At 56.3% G+C, this 20,139-nt stretch overlaps 2 protein-coding genes and 1 long non-coding RNA gene across 37 annotated transcripts in view; 2 read left to right on the top strand and 1 right to left on the bottom strand.

Moving 5' to 3' along the window:
* The first annotated feature begins 2,657 nt into the window (after window positions 1-2,657).
* On the top strand, window positions 2,658-5,805 carry HGH1 (HGH1 homolog). Of its 5 annotated transcripts, none has more exons than XR_014843271.1 (6): window positions 2,658-3,349; window positions 3,422-3,522; window positions 3,620-3,718; window positions 3,826-3,989; window positions 4,290-4,412; window positions 4,488-5,805. XR_014843271.1 is itself a non-coding variant. In XM_003125447.7 (6 exons), the coding sequence occupies exons 1-6, from the start codon at window positions 2,664-2,666 to the stop codon at window positions 4,665-4,667; spliced, it is 1,281 nt and encodes a 426-aa protein (XP_003125495.2). In that variant the 5' UTR covers window positions 2,658-2,663; the 3' UTR covers window positions 4,668-5,805. The 5 variants fall into 5 exon arrangements, 2 of the variants coding, with proteins under 2 accessions (XP_003125495.2, XP_084877691.1); XM_003125447.7 differs by having other exon boundaries at window positions 3,898-3,989; XR_014843272.1 differs by lacking the exon at window positions 3,422-3,522 and having other exon boundaries at window positions 3,898-3,989.
* A 4,085-nt stretch (window positions 5,806-9,890) lies between these two features.
* The window catches only part of MROH1 (maestro heat like repeat family member 1), a 70,621-nt gene continuing 60,372 nt past the window's right edge, over window positions 9,891-20,139 (top strand). For 15 of the 31 annotated variants that reach the window (XR_014843168.1, XR_014843175.1, XR_014843174.1 and 12 more), the window contains exons 1-2: window positions 10,563-10,610; window positions 19,297-19,397. The gene's annotated coding sequence lies outside the window, so the exon portion shown is untranslated. Of the gene's footprint in view, window positions 9,981-10,562; window positions 10,758-19,296; window positions 19,398-20,139 lie in introns of those variants that run through there. The other 16 variants (XR_014843169.1, XR_014843177.1, XR_014843176.1 and 13 more) reach the window with 2 other exon arrangements.
* On the bottom strand, window positions 13,878-17,277 carry LOC146403628 (uncharacterized). Its single transcript, XR_014843304.1, has 2 exons — window positions 17,017-17,277; window positions 13,878-16,701 (listed from the first exon to the last, which is right to left on the bottom strand). It is a non-coding gene; the product is annotated as an uncharacterized LOC146403628 (long non-coding RNA).

The raw sequence follows: 20,139 nt of genomic DNA, 5'->3' as shown, positions 1-20,139 counted from the left end.
TGGGCAGCTCTTTCCTAGGCTAAGCAGGGCCAGAAGTACCAGGTCCAGAGGACTGAAAGACTTGACTTTTTATACGGGGGACCATGTCCGCTCACACAAGGATGCAGAGCCCCACGGCAATCTGCTTCTACTGATGTGTCTGTGTTTTCAGCTATAAGAGCAATAAATACTTTAAAAAATACAAATATGAGAAAACCAGGCAAAAATTTAAACAGGTCAAAACCCCCACTAATCCTAAAGGAAAACATTAATTATTTATTTAATACATATTAATATGTAATTTTCAAAGTAGGAACTATACCATTAAGAGAGTAAAAAAGCAGGCAATAGAGCTGGAGGAGGTATTTGAAATCATGTAACTAAAAATGGCTTGTCTCCAAACTCTATGAAGAACTTCTAGGGAGTTCTCTGGTGGCCAAGTGGTTAGGATTTGTCACTTTTGCCACTGCCAAGAAAGAAAGAAATGAAAATCACCATTTGGCAACCACATCATGGTGACAATTCAGAGAAAAACAATACATGCAAAAACTAGGGAGTGAAAGGTGGGTGAGGAACAGAATGGTTACACAGCCTCAAAAGTATCTCCCCATAAAGTATGTCTTAAATACAAAAAGAAAAGAGTAACCTGATAGGGAAGAAACCCGGGCAACTGGACCTTAGTTGAGTGATCCGCTGAAACCTTGCGCCCTGCTGGGACGAAGTGACTCGGTGCCACCTGATGGGACTCAATGGAAAGAGCCCGACGTCGCCTCCTGAGCCTTCCTGCCAAAAATGTACCACCTGAATCTAGTCGGGAGGCAACCAGACACCCGTAAGCCAAGGAGCAGGCTACAGAGTCGCTGCCGGCGGGCGGCCTCAAGAGTGGGAGAGGGTTGGAACTGAGGGAGACAAGAGGCGAGACACCCAGTGCCTTTTGCTAAAGGTCATTACTAGGGTAACCGGTGTGACCTGGGAATTTGAGGTCTCTGGGTCAAGGGTACATGGGGGTTCTTTGCATACACTTGTAACTTTAACTTTGAAGCCACTTCCAAAAAATTTGGCTCTTTTAACTCATCCCGGGAATCTTGACGGCTCTGTATCTGGTGACTACTGTAAACATTTTCTCCAACCAGTCAAGGCGCCTCCAGCCCTGAAGGCGCACATTTTTGTCTCAGTCAAAAGTACCCACCAGAGGGGTGAAGGATCCGACGTTGCCGTGAGCTGTGGCGTAGGCCGGTGGCTACAGCTCCAATTCGACCCCTAGCCTGGGAACTGCCATATGCCGCGGGTGCAGCCCTAGAGAAGACAAAAAGACCCCCCCCCAAAAAAAAGGCACCCACCAGAGGACATCACCTACTTAGATTTTCCGTAAGTTTCTAACTCCTTCTCAAGAAATGTGCCACTCTCATGGCCCAGATCTGTGTGTCCTAGCTACAGCTCCAATTAGACCCCTAGCCTGGCAACCTACCTCCATATGCCATGGGTGCGGCCCTGAAAAAAGACAAAAAAAAAAAAAAAAGGTCAGGAGTTCCCGTCGTGGCGCAGTGGTTACGAATCCGACTAGGAACCATGAGCTTGCGGGTTTGGTCCCTGCCCTTACTCAGTGGGTTAAAGATCCGGCGTTGCCGTGAGCTGTGGTGTAGGTTGCAGACGCGGATCGGATCCTGCGTTGCTGTGGCTCTGGCGTAGGCCGGTGACTACAGCTCCGATTTGACCCCTAGCCTGGGAACCTCCATATGTCGAAGGAGCGGCCCAAGAAATGGCAAAAAGACAAAAAAAAAAAAAAAAAAAAAAAAATCAAAAAAACTGACGAACCTCTGGCAAGACTGACCAAAAGAGAAAGAAAACACAAATTACCAACATCAAGGAGGAGAGCGGTGACGCCACAACAGAGCATATATCAAAAGGATAATAAGATAATATTATGAACAACTTTATGCCAATTAATCCAACAAGATGAAACAGACTAATTCCTTAAAAGACAAACTATCAAAAGTAGCCCAAGAAGAAAATGTCAACCTGAATAGCCACGTGTCTATGAAAGGAATGTAATTTGAAAAACCTTCCCAGAAAATTTCAGGCCCAGATGACTTCACTGGGGAGTTCTACCAAACATTTAGGGAAGAAATCATACTAGTTTCACAACCTCTTCCCAAAAATTCTAAAGGAGGGAACACTTCCCCCAACCGAGTTGGCCAGCATCACCCGACAGCAGATAAAGACGATAAAGAAAGCCACAGGCCAATAACCCTCATGGACTGAGACGCAAAGACCCTAAAGAAGCTGTCACAATCTGAACACGATATATACAAACGAAAACATATCGTGACCCAGTGGAGATTATGCCGGGAACACAAGGCTAGGTTAACACTAGAAAGTCGATATAATGGATCACGCTTTTCTTCCGGCGATCTCTGCCAGTCCACGAAGGAGGAGGGCCAACGTAATGTCTGCCACCGGCGGCCTGCAGGACCACCAAGGGACGGTGCCACATTGGGGGTTCGAGCTGTGTCCCAGCGGCAGCCCCCGCCCCCACCCAGGGAACCCGAGCTCAGCCGCTTCCGGGCCGGCACCCAATCCCACAAAGCCCCGGGCCTCAGCGCGGTCCCGCCTCCACGCGCAGGTCCCGCCCCTTTCGCCGGGCCTGCAGCCTCGGGTTGGTCGCTGCGGCTTCCGCTATTCGGATGGGCGGGGCCACTGCCACCTCGCCGCGCGGGGCTGCTGCCCCGAACGAGCTGATCCGCATGGGGGACACCGAGGCGGAGGCAGGCCCCTTGGCGGGTCGCCTCGCCTCCGTAGGGTCGGCAATGCCGGAGGCCCACCCGACGGCGGAGGCGGCGAAACTGCTGCCCTTCCTAGCGCTCGAGGCGCGGGCTGACCTGCAGGCGGCGGCGGTGCAGCACGCGCTGGCGTTGACCGGCTCGGAGCCAGGACGCACGCTGCTGGCCGGCCAGGCGGCTTTGCTGCGAGCGCTGATCGAACTGGCAGTGGCCCCTGCTCCCGCCCCGGCCCGAGAGGCCACCCGCGTGCTCATCAATCTAGCCGCCGACCCCGGCCTGCACAAGCCGCTGCTGGCGGCTGAGCCCGAGCTGCTTGCCTGCCTGCTGGGCTGCACGTTGGACCCACAGTGGCCCTGGGCCGAGGAAGCGGCCGCTGTGCTGGCTAACCTCAGCCGCGAGCCGGCGCCGTGTGCTGCGCTGATGGAAGCGCTGGCGGCCTCGGGGCCCGGGGAGTCGGGCCTGGAGCGGCTGGTGCGAGCGCTGTGCACTCCCGGCTACAACGCCCGAGCGCCCCTGCACTACTTGGGGCCAGTGCTGTCTAACCTCAGCCAGCGTCCTGCGACGCGCGCTTTCCTGCTGGACCCAGACAGGTGAGGCCCAGGGGGCTTGCGGGGAGGGGGTGGAAGTGAGCAGGGACGGCTCTGAGTGGTCCTTCTCTTCAGGTGCGTGGTCCAGCGGCTGCTGCCCCTTACCCAATACCCGGACTCCTCGGTGCGCAGGGGCGGGGTGGTGGGGACACTGCGAAACTGCTGCTTCGAGCACCGTGAGTGGTGGTGGGGAAGTTGCCATGTGGGGGAGTAGGGGAAACAGACTGGACTCTGGGGCCCCTCTGGACTGGCCTCCATTCCCGTTGCCCCCAGGACACCATGAGTGGTTGCTTGGGCCCGAGGTGGACATTCTCCCCTTCTTGCTGCTGCCCCTGGCGGGGCCTGAGGACTTCTCAGAGGAAGAGATGGACCGTGAGTGGCTGGGGTCAAGCGTCAGGGTTGGCCAGGCAGGAGTGGAAGCCAGTGGGGGGAGAGGCTGAAGGAGGTTTTCAAATCAGGGCTCTGCTGAAACTTTCCAGGGGGCAGTTGCTAAGCATCGGTGAGGCTTACAATGGCCAACGTGGTCCCAGTGACTCCACATTCACCTCTAGGGCTGCCTGTTGACCTGCAGTACCTTCCGCCAGACAAGCAGCGAGAGCCCGATGCTGACATTCGAAAGATGCTGATCGAGGCCATCATGCTGGTGCGCTGGGGTCCCCCTGTGTTAATGCCACCCCCAGAACCCACCCATACCTGATCACATGGAGTTCTGGGTACGCTGGGGTCCCCCTGTGTTAATGCCAACCCCAGAACCCACCCATACCTGATCACACGGAGTTCCGGGTACACTGGGGTCCCCCTGTGTTAATGCCACCCCCAGAACCCACCCATACCTGATCACACTGAGTTCTGGGTACGCTGGGGGCCGCCTGTGTTAATGCCACCCCCAGAACCCACTCATACCTGATCACACTGAGTTCTGGGTAACCTCTGCCTCTTCTAGCTGACAGCCACAGCACCTGGTCGGAAGCAGGTGAGGGACCAGGGAGCATACCTGATCCTCCGTGAGCTGCACAGCTGGGAGCCAGAGCCTGACGTGCAGGTGGCTTGTGAGAAACTCATCCAGGTGGGTGCAGGGCTGGCAGGGGGTGGATGCCCCTGGTGGCCCGGCCAGCTGCTCACCTGCCTCCCCTGCTGGCAGGTCCTTATTGGGGATGAACCAGAACATGGCCTGGAAAACTTGCTGGAGGTGCAGGTGCCTGAAGATGTTGAGCGGCAGCTGCAGCAGCAGGACCGCCAGGAGCAGGAGCAGTGCAAGCGGGAGCATCAGGAGTTGGAGCTGGCCCCAGAGCCACAAGCAGAGGGAGCTGCACCCACCTGAGGCCCCTGAAGCCTCCCACCAGCTCCAGGCCCACCTTTGCTAACCATCAGTCCAGGCCTCCCAGACCAGGCATGCCTGCAGCGTCCTGCCAGCTTCTGGATCCGTGTGCTGAGGCTGTGCCCTGCTGAGAAGCAGAGCTACCCCTGAGCTGCGGGTCCTTGGTCCTTGCCGAGGGCTCCCGTGCAAATGCCCAATCAGCCTGGGGGACGAGGACCTCCCTGTGCCCTTTTGCTTCCGCTGGCTGCTCAGAGGACGCCACCATGACCAGAGCTGACAGACCCTGTGACGTGCCAGGTTCCTCCGGGGAATGGTCAGTGGGGCTGGACGGAAAAACCCTGCAAGCCTGAGGGCCCAGCTGGAGCTTCCAGTCCCAACGGTGCTCCAGGTGGCCGGGCGTAGGGGAGCAGCCAGGTGCTTGCTGCCAGCCCAACTCAGGTCCCTCCAGCCAGGGACCCTCGGCTTGCTTTGCCTGAGACCCAGCCTCAAAGGGCTGACCTCGTGAGGTGTGCACCAGCCACGACCTGTCACGGGACCTCCCAGGACTGCACCCCCAGCGTGTCCTCCCGGCACTTGCTGCGTCCCCTTCATCCACTTGACCTGGGCCCTTCGCAGGCTCCTCGAGCCCAGCTTCCCAGTCCTGGACTCGTGGGTGCCCTCAGGCTCCCTGCCCAGCTAGGCCCTCCTCCTGCTCAGCTTCTCTGGGCCCCGGCTCCCCAGAACCTCTTGCCTGCTGTGCACAGTCTCCCCGATGAGCCTGCAGCCTCGCCCTTAGCCTGTCTTTCCCCTGACCACCCTCTGCCCCCTTGGAGCCCCTAATTCTGCAGCCACCAAGCCTGGCAGGCTGTCAGCGTGGCCTTGATCCCACATACCCCCTTCCTGGACCTCCCACCAGACCTAGTGCCCTTTTTTGCCCTGGAGCCCTTGTCCCCGCACCCCTGGCACCACCAGTTCTTGGTTGTACCTGTTTTGTCATGAATTCCCAAATATTGCTTCTACCTTTATGTTTTAATAACCATACCTCCCCTGTAAAATCTTGTTTTCAAAGTAGGAGGATGTTACACTTTCACAGTGTGACAGTGGTTAGCTGATCTAGAAAGTCCAAATAAATCCAAAGCCACGTCAAGTCTCTGTTACAGCAGAGAATGAATGGATGAGTTTTCACTTCAGTGCAGCAACTTCTTCCGAAGAGCATAAGAATCTTAGCACTGAGATGGCCAGAAGTAAGGGTTGGCAAAAATTGCTCCATGGCTAATGAAGGTAAAACTGGAAACAACATCCACCGTCTTTTGCTGCGTGAATTATCAACAGATCAAGTGTAGAACTTAGAGCTGAGATCTTCCCGGGTGCCCAGTGTCTCCCTCCTCTGCAGTCCCCTCTCTTCTCCCCTCCCCCCAGTTAAATTTGCGCTCTGGCCTGGCAGTGGGTGACCCTTTTCCAGGTGCCCCAAGGCCCGTGGCCCTTCTGCACTAGGTACAAACCCTTGGTTCCACAGAAGAGATGCTTTATCTGGCCTTGCCCTCACCCACCCCACCCTATGTTAACCAGGTAGTGCCCAGGCACCCTTTGGATGGCAGACACGGTGCAGAAGGACAGTGGAAGCTGGGGGTGGGGGGTAGGGGTGGGTGGGTGCTCTGCCCCCCCACTGGTTGTCTCCATGCTCCTGAACCCCAGCCCAGCAAAGCCTGCACTTCCTCTGGGGTGAGCCTCTGGGCTCCAGCACCGGGCCAGCAGCACTCTCCTGGGAGGTTCCCTGTTTTTGGGGGTGCCGAAAGTGCAGGAAGGGCAGTGGGGGATTTGAGTCCGAGTTGGGCTCCTCATTGTCTGGGGATGCTGGGAGCTGGGGCTCCTTCAGCTTGTCTGCAACAGACCGCGGTGGGAGAGTTAGGTGGGGTGCCAAGAAGCTGCCCACCTGCCCTCCCTAGGGGACCTGCCACACCTGTGCAGAAATGCGCATGAGCGGTTGCCAGCATCCAGTGGTGCGTGGCCACCTGGTGCAGGTGCGCTGGTGGGTGCAGCTGGAGTGGGCCTCCCATCAGGTCCTGGCACTCTGTGGGCCATGGCTCAAGCCTGCGGCCTCTTGATGCCACCCCCCTGCCCCCACCCTCTGCTGTCCCCAGCCCTCAGCCATCACCAACAATGGTGGCAGCTTGGAGGAGTCGTCCCATTAAGTCTTCCTGAGTGGAGGGGATCTGTGTTTTAGTGTTTCCTGGAGGGAGATGGAGGTGAGGCGGCCAGCCCTGGGCTAGCACAGGGCTCAGGCTCAGTGGGGCCACCGCCCTCCTGTCCCCCCCACCCCAGCCCCTGCCCACAGTCTTCCCAGCCTGGCTGAGGGAGGAATGACCCTTCTCCAAACTCTGCCCACTCTGCAGGCACGAGTGGGACTTGGGAGGGGTACAGGGAGGAGGCGCTTACCTGAGGACGGGCCTGGTGGGAAGCTGGGGCCCCTGCACCTCAGGGGCAGCATAAGTGGTGGGGCTGTCGCTCAGGCAGCTCCCCAGCCACCCTGGCGGAGAGGACGACAGCTCCAAGGTGTGGGCCTCTCAGGGTGCCCCCTCCCCTCCCCTGGGGCCCTGCTGCAGGGCCGTTGGAGCCCCTGGGGTGGCCGTCACACAGGCTCCTGCTCCCCCTGCTTCCCGCTCAGGAGGATGCGGGGCGTGTCGGCGACGGAGACACGGAAGGAGCTTAGCAGTGCGTTCTTGAGCCCCGACCAACCGGCAAAGCCGAAGACTATGCTGGGCATGCAGCAAGGCGGTGCCGGGGGAAGGAGATCGTGACTCCTGGGAAAGGCTGTGTGCTGGGCCTGGGCGAGCAGGCAAGGCTGGGGTCCAGGCCTCTTAGGAGGGTTGAATGCAGGCCTGGCTGGGGTAAGAGTTGGGTTGGGCTGGGGGCTGGTCTCTCCAGGTGTCTGGGTGGGTGGGGCAGCAGGCACCCTCACCAGTTCACGACACTCGAGTCATGGCAGTGGGTTACGATGCTGACCAGCTGCCAAAGTAGCCGCAGGCCTCCTCCTCCAGCCCCGGGCAGCAGTGGTGGTCAGACACTGCACTGACGTGCTCCCGCAGAGTGCCACGGGCTGCCAGCTCCAGCACCAGCAGGAGCACTGGCCATTCTCCTAGGCCTCAGACAGCTACACCTGTCAGATCCCCACCTGTCTACTGTCACCCCTAGGAGGGGCTGTCAAGCGCACTGGATTGGAGTCTCGGGATGGGGTGGGGCTGCAGCATAAGGGTGCCGGGCGGGGGGAGGGTGAGCAGGACAGGAACAGGCTGTCGCAGGGGCTCTGTGCCCGTTCAGGTGCTTGTAGGCAGCACTGAATGGCAAGGTCTCCCCGGGCAGGGCCTGTGGGAGCAGCACTCCACAGGGGCCTCAGCGGCGGAGCTGATCTTGCTGGCCACCTGTGGGGGTGGAAGCAACGCCTGCATGACAGCCACAGCCCCTTGGGGGCGGGATGCGGCCTTTGTGCACCTTGCTGAACTTGGCAGGGGCAAGGCTGGGTGAGCAGCATCCTTGGGGGCCGAGTGGACCTTATCCTCCTGTGTGTATGTGAGTGTGTGCATGTGTGTGTGTTTAGGCTGCACTCGCGGCATAGGGGGGTTCCCAGGCTAGGGGTCAAATCAGAGCTGTACCCGCCAGCCTACACCACAGCCACGGCAACGCAGGATCCAATCCATCTGCAGCCTACACCATAGCTCACAGCAACACCAGATCCTTAACCCACTGAGCGAGGCCAGGGATGGAACCTGCTATCTCATGGTTCCTAGTCGGAGTTGTTAACCACTGAGCCATGATGGGAACTCCCAGATTCATTTTTTTTTTAAGAAAGATTTTTTCCAAGTTCCCCAGCAGTTAAAGATCTGGTGTTGCCACTGTCACGGTATGGGTTCAATCTCTGGTCTGGGAACTTCTGCATACCATGGGCATGGCCAAGAAAGGTTAAAAAAATTTTTTTTGCCTATACGCATAGCATATGGAAGTTCCCAGGTCAGGGGTCAAAGTGGAGCCACAGCTGCTGGCATATGCCACAGCCATGGCAGTGCAGCATCCAAGCTGCATCTGCGACCTACACCGCAGCTCATGGAAACGCCAGATCCTTAACCTACTGAGTGGGGCCAAGGATTGAACCTCTATCCTCACAGATACTAGTCAAATTTGTATCCCACCGAACCACGATGGGAATGCCTAAAATTTATTATTTATTGAAGTATAGTTGATTTACAATATTGTATTAGTTTTTTTTTTTTTTCTGCTTTTAGGGCTACAGCCACAGTGTATGGAAATTCTCAGGCTCAGGGTCAAATCAGTGCTATAGCTGCCAGCCTACGCCACAGCCACAGCAATGCAGGATCTGCACTGCATCTGTGACCACCACAGCTCATGGCAATGCCAGATCCTTAACCCACTGAGCAAGGCCAGGGATCGAACCTGCCTTCTCATGGATACCAGTTGCATCTGTTTCCACTGCGCCACAACAGGAACTCCCTATCTTTATTTTTTTGAGGAAACTCCGTAGTGTTCTTCATAGTGGCGGCACCAATTTACATTCCCATCAACAGTGCAGGAGGGCTCCCTTTTCTCCACACCCTCTCCAGTATTTGTTATTTGCAGACCTTTAAAGAATTATTATTTCTACAGCTGCAGTATATGGAAGTTCTCAGGCCAGGGGACCAATCAGAACTACAGCTGCCAGGGAGTTCCCATTGTGACGCAGTGGTTAACAAATCCGACTAGGAACCAGGAGGTTTCGGGCTCGATCCCTGCCCTTGCTCAGTGGGTTAAGGATCCGGCGTTGCCATTAGCTGTGGTGTAGGTTGCAGACACGGCTCAGATCCTGTGCTGCCGTGTCTCTGGGTAGGCTGGCGGCTACAGCTCTGATTAGACCCCTAGCCTGGGAACCTTCATATGCCGCGAGAGTGGCCCAAGAAATGGCAAAAAGACAAAAAAAAAAAAAAAAAGAACTGCAGCCGCCAGCCTATGCCACAGCCACAGCAATGCAGGATCTGAGCTGCGCTGTGACCTACACCACAGCTCACAGCAGTGCCGGATCCTTAACCCACTGAGCGAGGCCAGCGATCCAACCCACGTCCTCATGGATACCAGTCGGGTTTGTTACCGCCGAGCCGCAAGTGGAACTTCCTTTTTTTTTTTCCTTTTTAATGGCCACACCCACAGCTTACGGAAGTTCCCGAGCTGGGAATCAAACCCCACGGCCTCCGAGAAAACGCCGGATTCTTAACCTACTGCACCACACGGGAACTACAGGACACCTGCTCATCTGGATCCCCACAGTCTGCTGGCCTGCTGAACCATGCGCATGTATGCGTGTACCTGCTGGCGGAGGGCTTGGGGTCTTTGGGGTGTTTGCTGTGTTCGTGTGTGAGAGATATAGGACTTGACAGTGCCCATGTGTTACCAGGTCAGGCCCACCTGGCGTGTGTACCTGGACAAGTATGTATTTGCGCGGGGACCGGCTTTGGGCTAATTGGCGCGCTGAGCCCGTGTCCCCAATGCGTCCTTCCGTATGTGGGGCGGTGTCTGTGTGCCAGGACCGTCTGGATGTAAGTGTCGGACAGGGACACAGAGCAGAGCGAGAAGGAGGCGGGGTCCCGCAACCGGACGAACGCCTTGCGGTCCACAGGGCGGTGTATTCTCACCCAACAGTCAGGTGCGGATGTCACGGGGCGGCGGTGGCGGGGCCGAGCGCGAGGCGGAGATTGCGCACTCCGGCCCTCTGGGGCTCGGTGGGCGTGGTGGAAAGAGAGCGAACGAGAAGGACGCCCCACGGACCAATGAGCGCGGACATCGCGTGGAGGCGGGGCCGGGCCGCCGCGCGCCGGGCTGCGGTTGGCAGAGGGCGGCGGGGCGGGCTGTCGCCTGGCCACGCCCACCCCCGGCCGCGGCAGTCGGGAGGGCGGCGCCCGGGCGGCGGCTGCCGCGGACCTTTAGGTAAACCGCGATCTGGGCCGGCGGTCGGGAGTCGGGGGCCGCTCGGGAGGCCCCCTCGGGGAAGTGTGCGCTGTGGGCCCTGGGGCGGCCCCCTTGTTCAGGCCGCGCGGGAAACCGAGTCAGGGGGCGCCTCTCCAAGGTCACCAGGTGAGCTCGGGAGGGTCCCGGGCGTCGCGGGGCCGAGCCCGCCCCCTTCTCCGGACTCAGGTGCGGCCGGCCCCGCGCGCATCCGGATTCGCCGCGTCACAACCCGGAAGAGCGGCCTGGGAGCCGAGCCGCTCATGTTCTTCCCCACGTCGGCGTGGAACTCTGGGCGCCCGGCCCCCTGCCCGCCCCCTGCAGGGTGGGACTCAGGGTCCCTGGTCTCCGTACCCATCCCCGCCCTGGGGGTCTTTTGGCCCCGAGTCCTAGTGCCTGTCACTTTGCGGAGGCGTGTGGTCCAGGTCTCTGCTTCCCCAGCAGGCTTGCGGGGTTCCTCTCTATGGCAAGCTGAGCCTAAACCCTTAGAGTCGGAAAGGGAAGGGACCATTGCATTCTTTCCATTTTCTCTTTGACATTAGAGGGGGAGGCAGTCCAGAGCAGGGAGGTCATTTGTCCCAAATCCTGAGGATTACTGGCCCCGTAGTGTAGATGGTACAGCTGGAAGGGCTTCAGGAAATCCAGCTGTCAATTAAGCTGAGAACTAGGTGGTGCTCGGCCAGGGCCGGCCCCCAGTCCCTGGGCTCCTGGGCCCAGTTTGGGGTTCTGATTTTCCTGCAGCGCCACCACAGCTGTAATGCAGTGGCAGGGCCTGAGAAGAGGGCTCTGTGGGCACCCACAGCTCCAATCTACACACTTGCCGGAGGTTCCCCTTTGCCAGCCTGGCAGGGTGGGGGCAGGGAGGCACCAAGGGGGGTGGGGGCCAGAGCAGCTGTCTGGTGGGGAGGCATGTGGGGTTGGGGGTGGAGCCGACTTGGAGGGGACATTTCTGGAGGCAGGAGCCACGGTGGGAAGGGATGGTGGTAGAGGTGGAGAAGGGGGTGTCAGTGAGCCACTGTGGGGTGTGCGGAGGGAGATGGAGGACCAGGAGGGGTGATGCTGACTCCTGACTTAGACACCTGAGTGCATGATGACACAGGAAGAGGCCGGTGAGGTGGGGGCCGGGGAGAAGTCAGTGGGGAAGACAGTGTTAGCCCTGTCAGATGTGCGTGCTGGAGACGATCCAGATGGACGTGGCCAGCAGGCCCTGGGCCCCAGGAGACCCCTGTCATCGGTGGTGGGACCCTTCACTGGTAGCATGATTGTTATGTGGTTGCCCCTACAGTCCTGACAGCCAAGGGGCTGTCTGCAGGATCTTTGACCGTCATAGCTCCAGTGAGCACATGTCTCTGGTCTCTCTTTGGCGTCAGTGTGAAATGGCCTGGAGTTGAGCTGTCTTGGTTACCTTGAAACCAAGGTCCAGGCTGCTGCAGACTGTTGGAACCTGCATCTTGCTGTTTCTCACTCCCCCAGGGCTGTTTGCTGCCTGCTGAGGGCTCTGGTGGATCAGAGGTAAAGCCCGTGGGCTGCTTGCTGGCTGTATTCACAACTATCACATGTGCCTGGAAGCAGGTGTCTGTGCTTAGTTCAGATCCAGGGTCCACCGAGGCCCAGGTGAGCAGTGGCGTTGCTGCTGGTTAGCGGGAGCCAGTCCTGGTTGAGTCCTGCCACACTGCTTACCAGCTGCTAAGTGTCCTCTCAGACATGCTTGGCTGTGGCTGTGCAGATTAAAGGAGATGGCGCCTCTAAGGTATTAACTGCGGGATGTGGGGGTGTGGGGGGGGGCCCTTCCAGACCCTTCCCCCATGGAGTGCTGTGCCTTCTGTACTGTGCTCACAGGTCTGTCTGCTCCGTGGAGGGCAGGGTCTGGGCTGCCATCCCTCTGGCCTGCGGCAGGGGCAGCTGGTAGAAGCTTTCAAAGCCGGTCAAGGCCAGCTCTTCAGTCACTACTAAGGGAGCTGATGCTTTTTCCCAGTGCTTGGTTTTTGAAAAGTCTAACCCAGATCCCTGATTGACAGACGTGTTTTTTCTAACACCGTGAACTCACGTAAGGGCTTCTGTAGACAGACACCCATTTGGGCTTGTCGGGGACCCTCCACAGGCTCTGCTGGCTGTCCTTCCCTGTGTGGTGGCCACAGCACTGATGACATCTGGTGCCGGCAGAGTGCAGCTGTGTGCCAGGCCTCATCCCAGCCTTTCACTGGTGACGCGGGGAGAGCCGAGTCTGGGGCTCACCGGCTGGGCGCTGCCTGCTGCCGGTTTCCTGTAGGTCCTGTTGTGTAGGGAGCTCCTTTACATGTTATTCTAGACCCACTAGCCTCTTGTCATTTCTATCGCGACAGACTCGTCCCATCTGGTCTTTTATTTACTTTATGCTCCACTGAGGCTGGGTGAGGTGTGAGCACATAGGGTTGTGGGCATGGGTGTGTGTGTGTATGGATGTGGTTTTCAAGTGATGTATGCTTTTGACTTTCGGAAATTAAAAAATTTTATGTGGTCCAGCTGAACGGTGTTTATCAAAGCGCACGAGCTTTTGTGTCTGGCTTAGAAAACCCTTTCCTATGCCAAGACTATATACTGTCTTCACTTAGGACGTACGTTTCATTTTCACATCTAGCATTTATTTGGGGAAGACTGATTTTTTCCCCTAAGTGCCTCGACGCTATTTATTGGCTAATCTGTCTTTTCTAAAGCATCTTTTTATTATTTAAAATCCTGCCTTTCTTCTCCTTCCTCACTGGTGTTTATTTCTGGACTTTTTATGCAGTTCTGTTGATCTGTGCATCTCACAACAGTAGCACAGTTTAATTACAGTAGCCTTTTAATACACTTAACATAAGCCAGGACAAATCCCCGCTTTCATATACTTTTCAAAGTTTAGTTGCCTATTGTTGCATGCTGATTCTTCCATATGAACTTGGAGCCGTTTCATCAAGTTCCCTCCAGTATTCTGATTTACATATTTATAGATTAAGGAAAATTGACAGTTTTATAGTACTGAGGCTTATAGGAGGATTTTTTTTTTAATTTTTAATTAAAAAAAATTTTTTTGGAGTTCCTATCATGGTGCAGCAGAAACAAATCCAGCTAGGAACCATGAGGTTGCAGGTTCGATCCCTGGCCTTGCTCAGTGGGTTAAGGATCCGGCGTTGCGGTGAGCCGTGGTGTAGGTTGCAGACATGGCTCAGATCCTGCATTGCTGTGGCTGTGGCTGTGGCCAGTGGCTACAGCTCTGATTTGACCCCTAGCCTGGGAACCTTCATATGCCACAGGTACGGCCCTAAAAAGACAAAAAAAAATTTTTTTTTTAATGGCCACACCTGTGGTATATGAATTTTCTGGGCTAGGGATTGTATCTGAGCTGCACCTGAGCCCTACACCACAGCTGTGGCAATGCCAGATCGTTTAACCCACTGCATCAGGCTGGGGATAGAACCGGCGCCACTGCAGCAATCCGAGCTGCTGCAATCGGATTCTTTTTTTTTTTTCTTTTTTGGGCTGCACCTGTGGCATACGGACGTTCCCAGGTCTAGGGTCAAGTAAGAGCTGTAGCTGAGGCCCACACCACAGCCATGGTCACGCTGGACCTGAGCCACATCTGTGACCTATGCTGTAGCTTGTGGCAACAGCACATCCTTAACCCACTGAGCCAGGCCAGGGAGCAAACCCTCATCCTCACAGAGACTAGTCCAGTTTTTATCCTGCTGAGCCACAACGGCAGCTCCTGCAGTCGGATTCTTAACCCACTGTGCCACAGCAGGAGCTCCTCCGGGAGGACTTTCTTTTCCTTCAGTGAACTGTTTGGGTTTTGGTTTTTGGTTTTTGTTGCACCCACAGCATATGGAAGGAAGTTCCCTGGCCAGGGATTGCAGTGACCTGAGCTGGATCCTTAAGCTCCATACCATAGTGGGAACTCCACAGTTTTTTTTTAATTGTATGCAGACTCAAGATATAAATCAGAACTTCCCTCCCGCTCAGGGTGCTCTGAAGGCGACCGGCACATAGAAATGTGACTCTGGTGCTGACCCCTTGTGCACTCGGGGCCCCGGGGCTGCGGGATTGCTGGATGGCTTGGCTTGGCGCGGGGGGAGGGCGCCAAGTTTGGTAGAGAAATTGGCCCTAGAGGAATGAGTGGGTTTCCCACGGTACAGAGGGCAGAGCAGGGCACACGTGGGGAGGACAGCAGAAGCAGAAGTACCAGAGCCCAAGCCCTGGCCCGCAGGGCTCAGGTGCCAGGACATCTGCCACCTGAGGGGAGCAAGAGAAGCAGAGAGAAGCTGGGACTGGGCTGCAGCAGCCCTTGGTGAAGGTGTCGGTTCGATGCTGCGGGCAGCGGTGAGGACTGATGGGCAGCGGTGTGGCATGATGTGACCTGTTCGACTAAGGTCACACTCCCAGCGTGGACGAAGTGGCCACGCAGGGCAGGTTAGGCGAGGCGGCCACCAGGGAAGGGTCTCAGTGAGGGAGCAGGGCACCTGCTTCCGGATGCGAGGGCTGCAAGCGCGGTGAGGAGGGTGACCGGGCAGGGAGCCGACCTTCATCGCCAGGTGTCTGCCGCTGAGTGGCGCCCCCTAGTGGTGCTCACCTGTCATCCGTCCCTTAGCGGGTATTCAAAGAGCAGTTGTTGGATGAATTTATTTCAGTTTATGAGGCGTCTCTTTTACAGATTTTGCTTTCAGTGTCAGGGCGGTTTTCCTCTGTGCTTCTTTTCAGATGTTTTATAGTTTTAAGTTTTGGATTTAGGTCTCTGAATCCTTCTGAGTTTTTGTGGTGGTGTGAGGTACAGGCTGGAGTTTATTTCATGGGGATGTCCAGTTGTTTGGTACTGTTTGTTGACAGACTATCAGTTCTCCACTCAGTTGCCTTTGGACCTTTGTCGAAAATCAATTAGCCATATACATCTTAAAGTCCTTTGGTGTAATCTCTCTAATTTTGTTTTGTTTTGCTTTTTTCAGAGTTGTCTTGGCTCCTCTGGGACCTTTGCATTTCTGTATGAATTTTCTTTTTTCTTTTTTTTGGCCACACCCGTGTCATGCGGAAGTTCCCGGGCCAGGGGTTGAACCCACGCCATAGTGGTGACGCAAGCTGCTGCAGTGACAACGCCAGATCCTTGACCTGCAGTACCACAAGTGCACACCTCCACATGAATTTCTTTTTTCTTTTTATGGTCACACTGTGGCACATGGATGTTCCCGGGCTAGGGATCACGCTGGAGTTGCAGCTGTGACCTATGCCACAGCCACGGCAGCACTGCATCCGACTTGCATCTTCAACCCACGCTGCAGCTTGCAGGAGCGCCAGATACTTAATCCACTGAGGGAGGCCAGAACTTGAACCCACATCCCCAGAGAGACAGGGTTGGGTTCTTAACTGGCTGGGCCACCGAGGAACTCCTCTGTGGATGTGGTCAGTGTCGGTAGATGTTTCACGGGCTGCTGAGGAGCGGAGCGCTGCCTAAGTACCACCTCCATCCAGATGGTCCTTGGCGTCCTTCAGTTCCTCCGAACCCTGCTGAGCTTCTGCACACCTGTGCTCACACCGCACGCAGGGGCGTTCGAGCCTCTACCCTAGTTCGGCGTTGTCTATTTCCCCTTGCCTTTTTCTTAGTTGTGCCTTGGTGTATTTCGAAGCTCTGTTATTAGGTACGTAGCTGTTAGGATTGTAGTGTCTCTGAAATCTACACTCTGTAATATTAATACAGTCACTCCAACTGTTTTATGACTAGTGTAGCCTCAGGTATCATTTCCCATTCTTTGACTTTAACCTCATTATGTTAACATATTCAGTCTTGCCTGCAGTTTTTGTGTGTGTGTGCGTGTGTGTGTGCGTGTGTGTGTGTGTGTGTGTGTGTTTTGTCTTTTTAGGGCCGTGTCTGCAGCAGATGGAGGTTCCCAGGCTAGGGGTCTCTTCGGAGCTGTTGCTGCCGGCCTACACCACAGCCACAGCAACGCAGGATCCAAGCCCCATCTGTGACCCACACCACAGAACAGGGCAATGCCAGACCCTTAACCCACTGAGCAAGGCCAAGGGTCGAACCCACAACCTCTTGGCTCCTACTCAGATTTGTTAGCCGCTGAGCCATAACGGGAACTCCATCTTTTTTTTTTTTTTTTGGTCTCTTGAGCGGTTTCTTTTCTTTCTTTCTTTCTTTCTTTTTTTTTTTTTGACTTTTTGTCTTTTCTAGGGCCGCTCCCGCGGCATATGAGGTTCCCAAGCTAGGGGTCTAATTGGACCTGTAGCCACCGGCCTACGCCAGAGCCACAACAACACAGGATCCGAGCCTCGTCTGCAACCTACACCACAGGTCACAGCAACGCTGGATCCTTAACCCACTGAGCAAGGGATCGAACCTGGAACCTCATGGTTCCTAGTCGGATTTGTTAACCACTGTGCCACGACGGGAACTCCCTTGAGTGGTTTCCTGAATACATGAATGTTCCTGTAAATGTCCCTATCTAGGGAGTTCCCACTCTGGCGTAGCGGAAAGGAATCTGACTAGTATCCTTGAGGATGAGGGTTCATTCCTGGTCTCACTCAGTGTGTCGGGGATCTGGCGTGGCTGTGGCTGTGGCGTAGGCCGGCAGCTGTAGCTCTGATTCAACCCCTAGCCTGAGAACCTCCATATGCAAAAAAAAAAAAAAAAAAAAAAGTCCTTATCTGGAGTTCCTGTCGTGGCACAGTGGAAACAAATCCGACTAGGAACCATGAGGTTGCATGTTCGATCCTGGCCTTGCTCAGTGGGTTAAGGATCTGGCGTTGCTGTGAGCTGTGGTGTAGGTTGCAGATGCAGCTTGGATCCCGCGTTGCTGTGGCTCTGGTGTAGGCCGGTGGCTACAGCTCCGATTAGACCCCTAGGCTGGGAACCTCCACATGCTGCAGGTGTGGACCTAAAAAGCAAAAAAAAGCAAGTCCTCATCTGCTAATTCTTTCCTCCGAGCTGTTCCTGGGTCGGCATTTATTCATTGCTTCCTCCTCATTATGGGTTGCGTTTCTTGCTTCTTTGTGTGCCTGGTGATTTTTAATTTCGTGTCAGATATTGTTCTTTTACTGTGTTGATCCCAGATGTTTTGGGTTCCTTTTGTTACTCTTGGGCCTTGTGTTGAGCTGGGAACAGTTTGATCCTTTCAGGGCTTTCAGCTTTGTTAGGTGAAACCAGAATGGCATTTAGTCTAGGGCTCGTGTCCCTCCCGGAGCCCTGAGTTGTCACCCTCCTCCGCTGTCCCCATTGCTGGGAGCAGACTCTTTCCTGGCCCATTGCGAGCTCCAGGGATTGTTTTCCTTTTTTTGGGGGGGGGGTACCTGTGGCACATGGAGGTTCCCAGGCTAGGGGTCCAATCGGAGCTGCAGCTGCCAGCCTACACCACAGCCACAGCAACTCGGGATCCGAGCCGCGTCTGCAACCTACACCACAGCTCACGGCAACACCAGATCCTTAATCCACGGAGTGAGGCCGGGGATCAAACCCGCGTCCTCATGGTTCCTCGTCGATGCGTTTCCGCTGCGCCAGGACAGAATTGCCTCGGGGGCTCTTGAGGTCAGAAGTCTGATGTGGATCTCACTGGGCTAAAACCGGGGCCTGGTGGGGCTGTGCTCCTTTCTGGGAAGGATCTGTTTCCGGCCGTTCTAGATCGTTGGCAGATTTGGTTCTTGGTGGCTCTAGGACTGCGAGGCCCCCTTTTCTTGCTGAGGGTTGGCCCCAGCTTTTAGAGGTTACCCACACTTCTCGGCCCAGGGCCTCCTTCCTCGATCTTCGGAGCCAGCCACGCCCATGCGGTGGGTTCTCCCCCTTCTTCTGTCTCATCTCTGAGGTGGCTGGGAACGCCTCTGCCTTTAAGGACTTAGCTGGAAGAGTTCCCTGTGCATGCTGCAGGCGTGGCGAGAACCAAACAAAAAAGGCATGTGAGTAGGCCCACCTGCTCCCCCTTTTGTCCGGTGTGGTGACACGTTCAGGTTCTGGACATGAGGGGTGGGCATCTTGGGGACATTGTTCTGTGCCCAGCCCTGGCCAGTCAGTCAGCTGAGTGGCCCGGGGCCCCTGGGCAGGCCTGTAGAGTTCCCTCTGGTACCAGAGCCTGCAAGCTCCAGCAGCACCGGGTCTCCTGAGAGGCCCCGTCCTCCTCTGAGATGCAGGTGCAGCGCCAGCCCTTCTGGCGGTGACCAGAGCCGTCTCGGGCTTATGCGTCCTTTATTTCCAGGTGTCCATCAGCCACAGATCTCTGGTTTCGTGGGTTTTGTCCAGCTTTTCAGGGGCTTAGGCGGAGACGGCAGACTGTGCGTCCCGCTGACTGATGCTTGTCTGCTCCTGTTGGAGTCGGGCGAGCCGAGCTGTGTGCCCGGGTGAAGGGCGCTCCAAACGTGTGGGGCTGGAGCTGGTCAGCCCTGTTTTTCTGAGGCCCTGGAGGAAGGCAGCTGTGGGTCTTCACAGGGCAGGGACGGGCTGTGGCCTTGCACACACGATCTGGGCGCTCAGGATGCGGGTTCTGTGAGCCCGAGTGCCCGCCTCTGCGAAGTGTCACGGGCCCTCTGGAGCCTGCGGCCAGCGCGCCTCATACCCGCCCGGTGGCTCTGGCGTTTTCAGCCCTTTGCCTTTTCAGAGGTGGGGACTTGCCTTTGTGCTCCGCTGCCAATTGAATGTGCTTTTATTCCTTGTTTTCCGTGTTACTTTTAGATGCTTTCCAGGAAGAGAGGGGACACCTTGCTGATGCCACCGTCCTCAAACCAGTCTTCTCCACCTGCCTGCTGTCTGCCCGGGATTCCTGGAAACTTCTGGTCTGCTAATTTGATCTTAACCTCCTTTCTGGTGCTCTTGTGGGTTAATGCTCTTAAAACACGTATCTTTTCTTTCATCTCACTGGGGTTTTGGTGGGGCGGGTCAGTGAAAGCTTGGGACAAGCCTGCCCTCCGGATCTCGGATTCTCGCTTATTTTCAGCCCCACCGCCTCGCACGCATCCTGTGGCTTGTCCCTCTGCCTCCTTCCTGTGGGTGTCGGCTCACCGAGCAGGTCCTCCCGCTCAGGAGCAGGGCCTGGCCTCTCCTTTGCGGGTTGTCCCTTGTGTGGACGAGCTGTGATCAGGGCGTGAAGGGCAGGGCAGGTGCCCGCTGGTGGGGGACACGGTGCCTCACGGGCCCTGAGAGTGTGACTTCACACGGGGAGGGGAGGTACTTGCATATTTTGTGGGCTTTATTCTTGAGTCCCTCTGCTGCAAGTGGTGCTTGAAAGCTGTGACTCTCGATTCCTGTGGCCCGTTTGGTTGGTTTCAGGCTCCAGAGATCATGCCAGACCCTGGGCTGCCCATCCAGCCTCTCTCATTTAATGCTGTGCACGTATTCTCAGACATGGGGTGTCCCAGCCCTGCAGCGGTCAAGGCCATTGTTCTGGCCCCGGAGAGAAGCTCCCTGCTCTGCACAGTCTGTCAGCGACCCCGGGCCTTACCTGTGCCCTCTCTTCTTCCCAGAGTGAAGGAACATGCTGTCGTGCAGGCAGTGACCACGCTTGCCCAGGCCACCGGG

The sequence above is a fragment of the Sus scrofa genome, chromosome 4 (assembly GCF_054392235.1).
Source record: "Sus scrofa isolate SSC_HxYL_T2T_F1_AM1 chromosome 4, Sscrofa_HxYL_maternal_Yorkshire_Landrace_v2.0, whole genome shotgun sequence".
In the NCBI taxonomy this organism is placed as follows: domain Eukaryota; kingdom Metazoa; phylum Chordata; class Mammalia; order Artiodactyla; family Suidae; genus Sus; species Sus scrofa.
The sequence above is the reverse complement of the archived record's forward strand: the minus strand, read 5'-3'. Positions and strand labels throughout refer to the sequence as shown.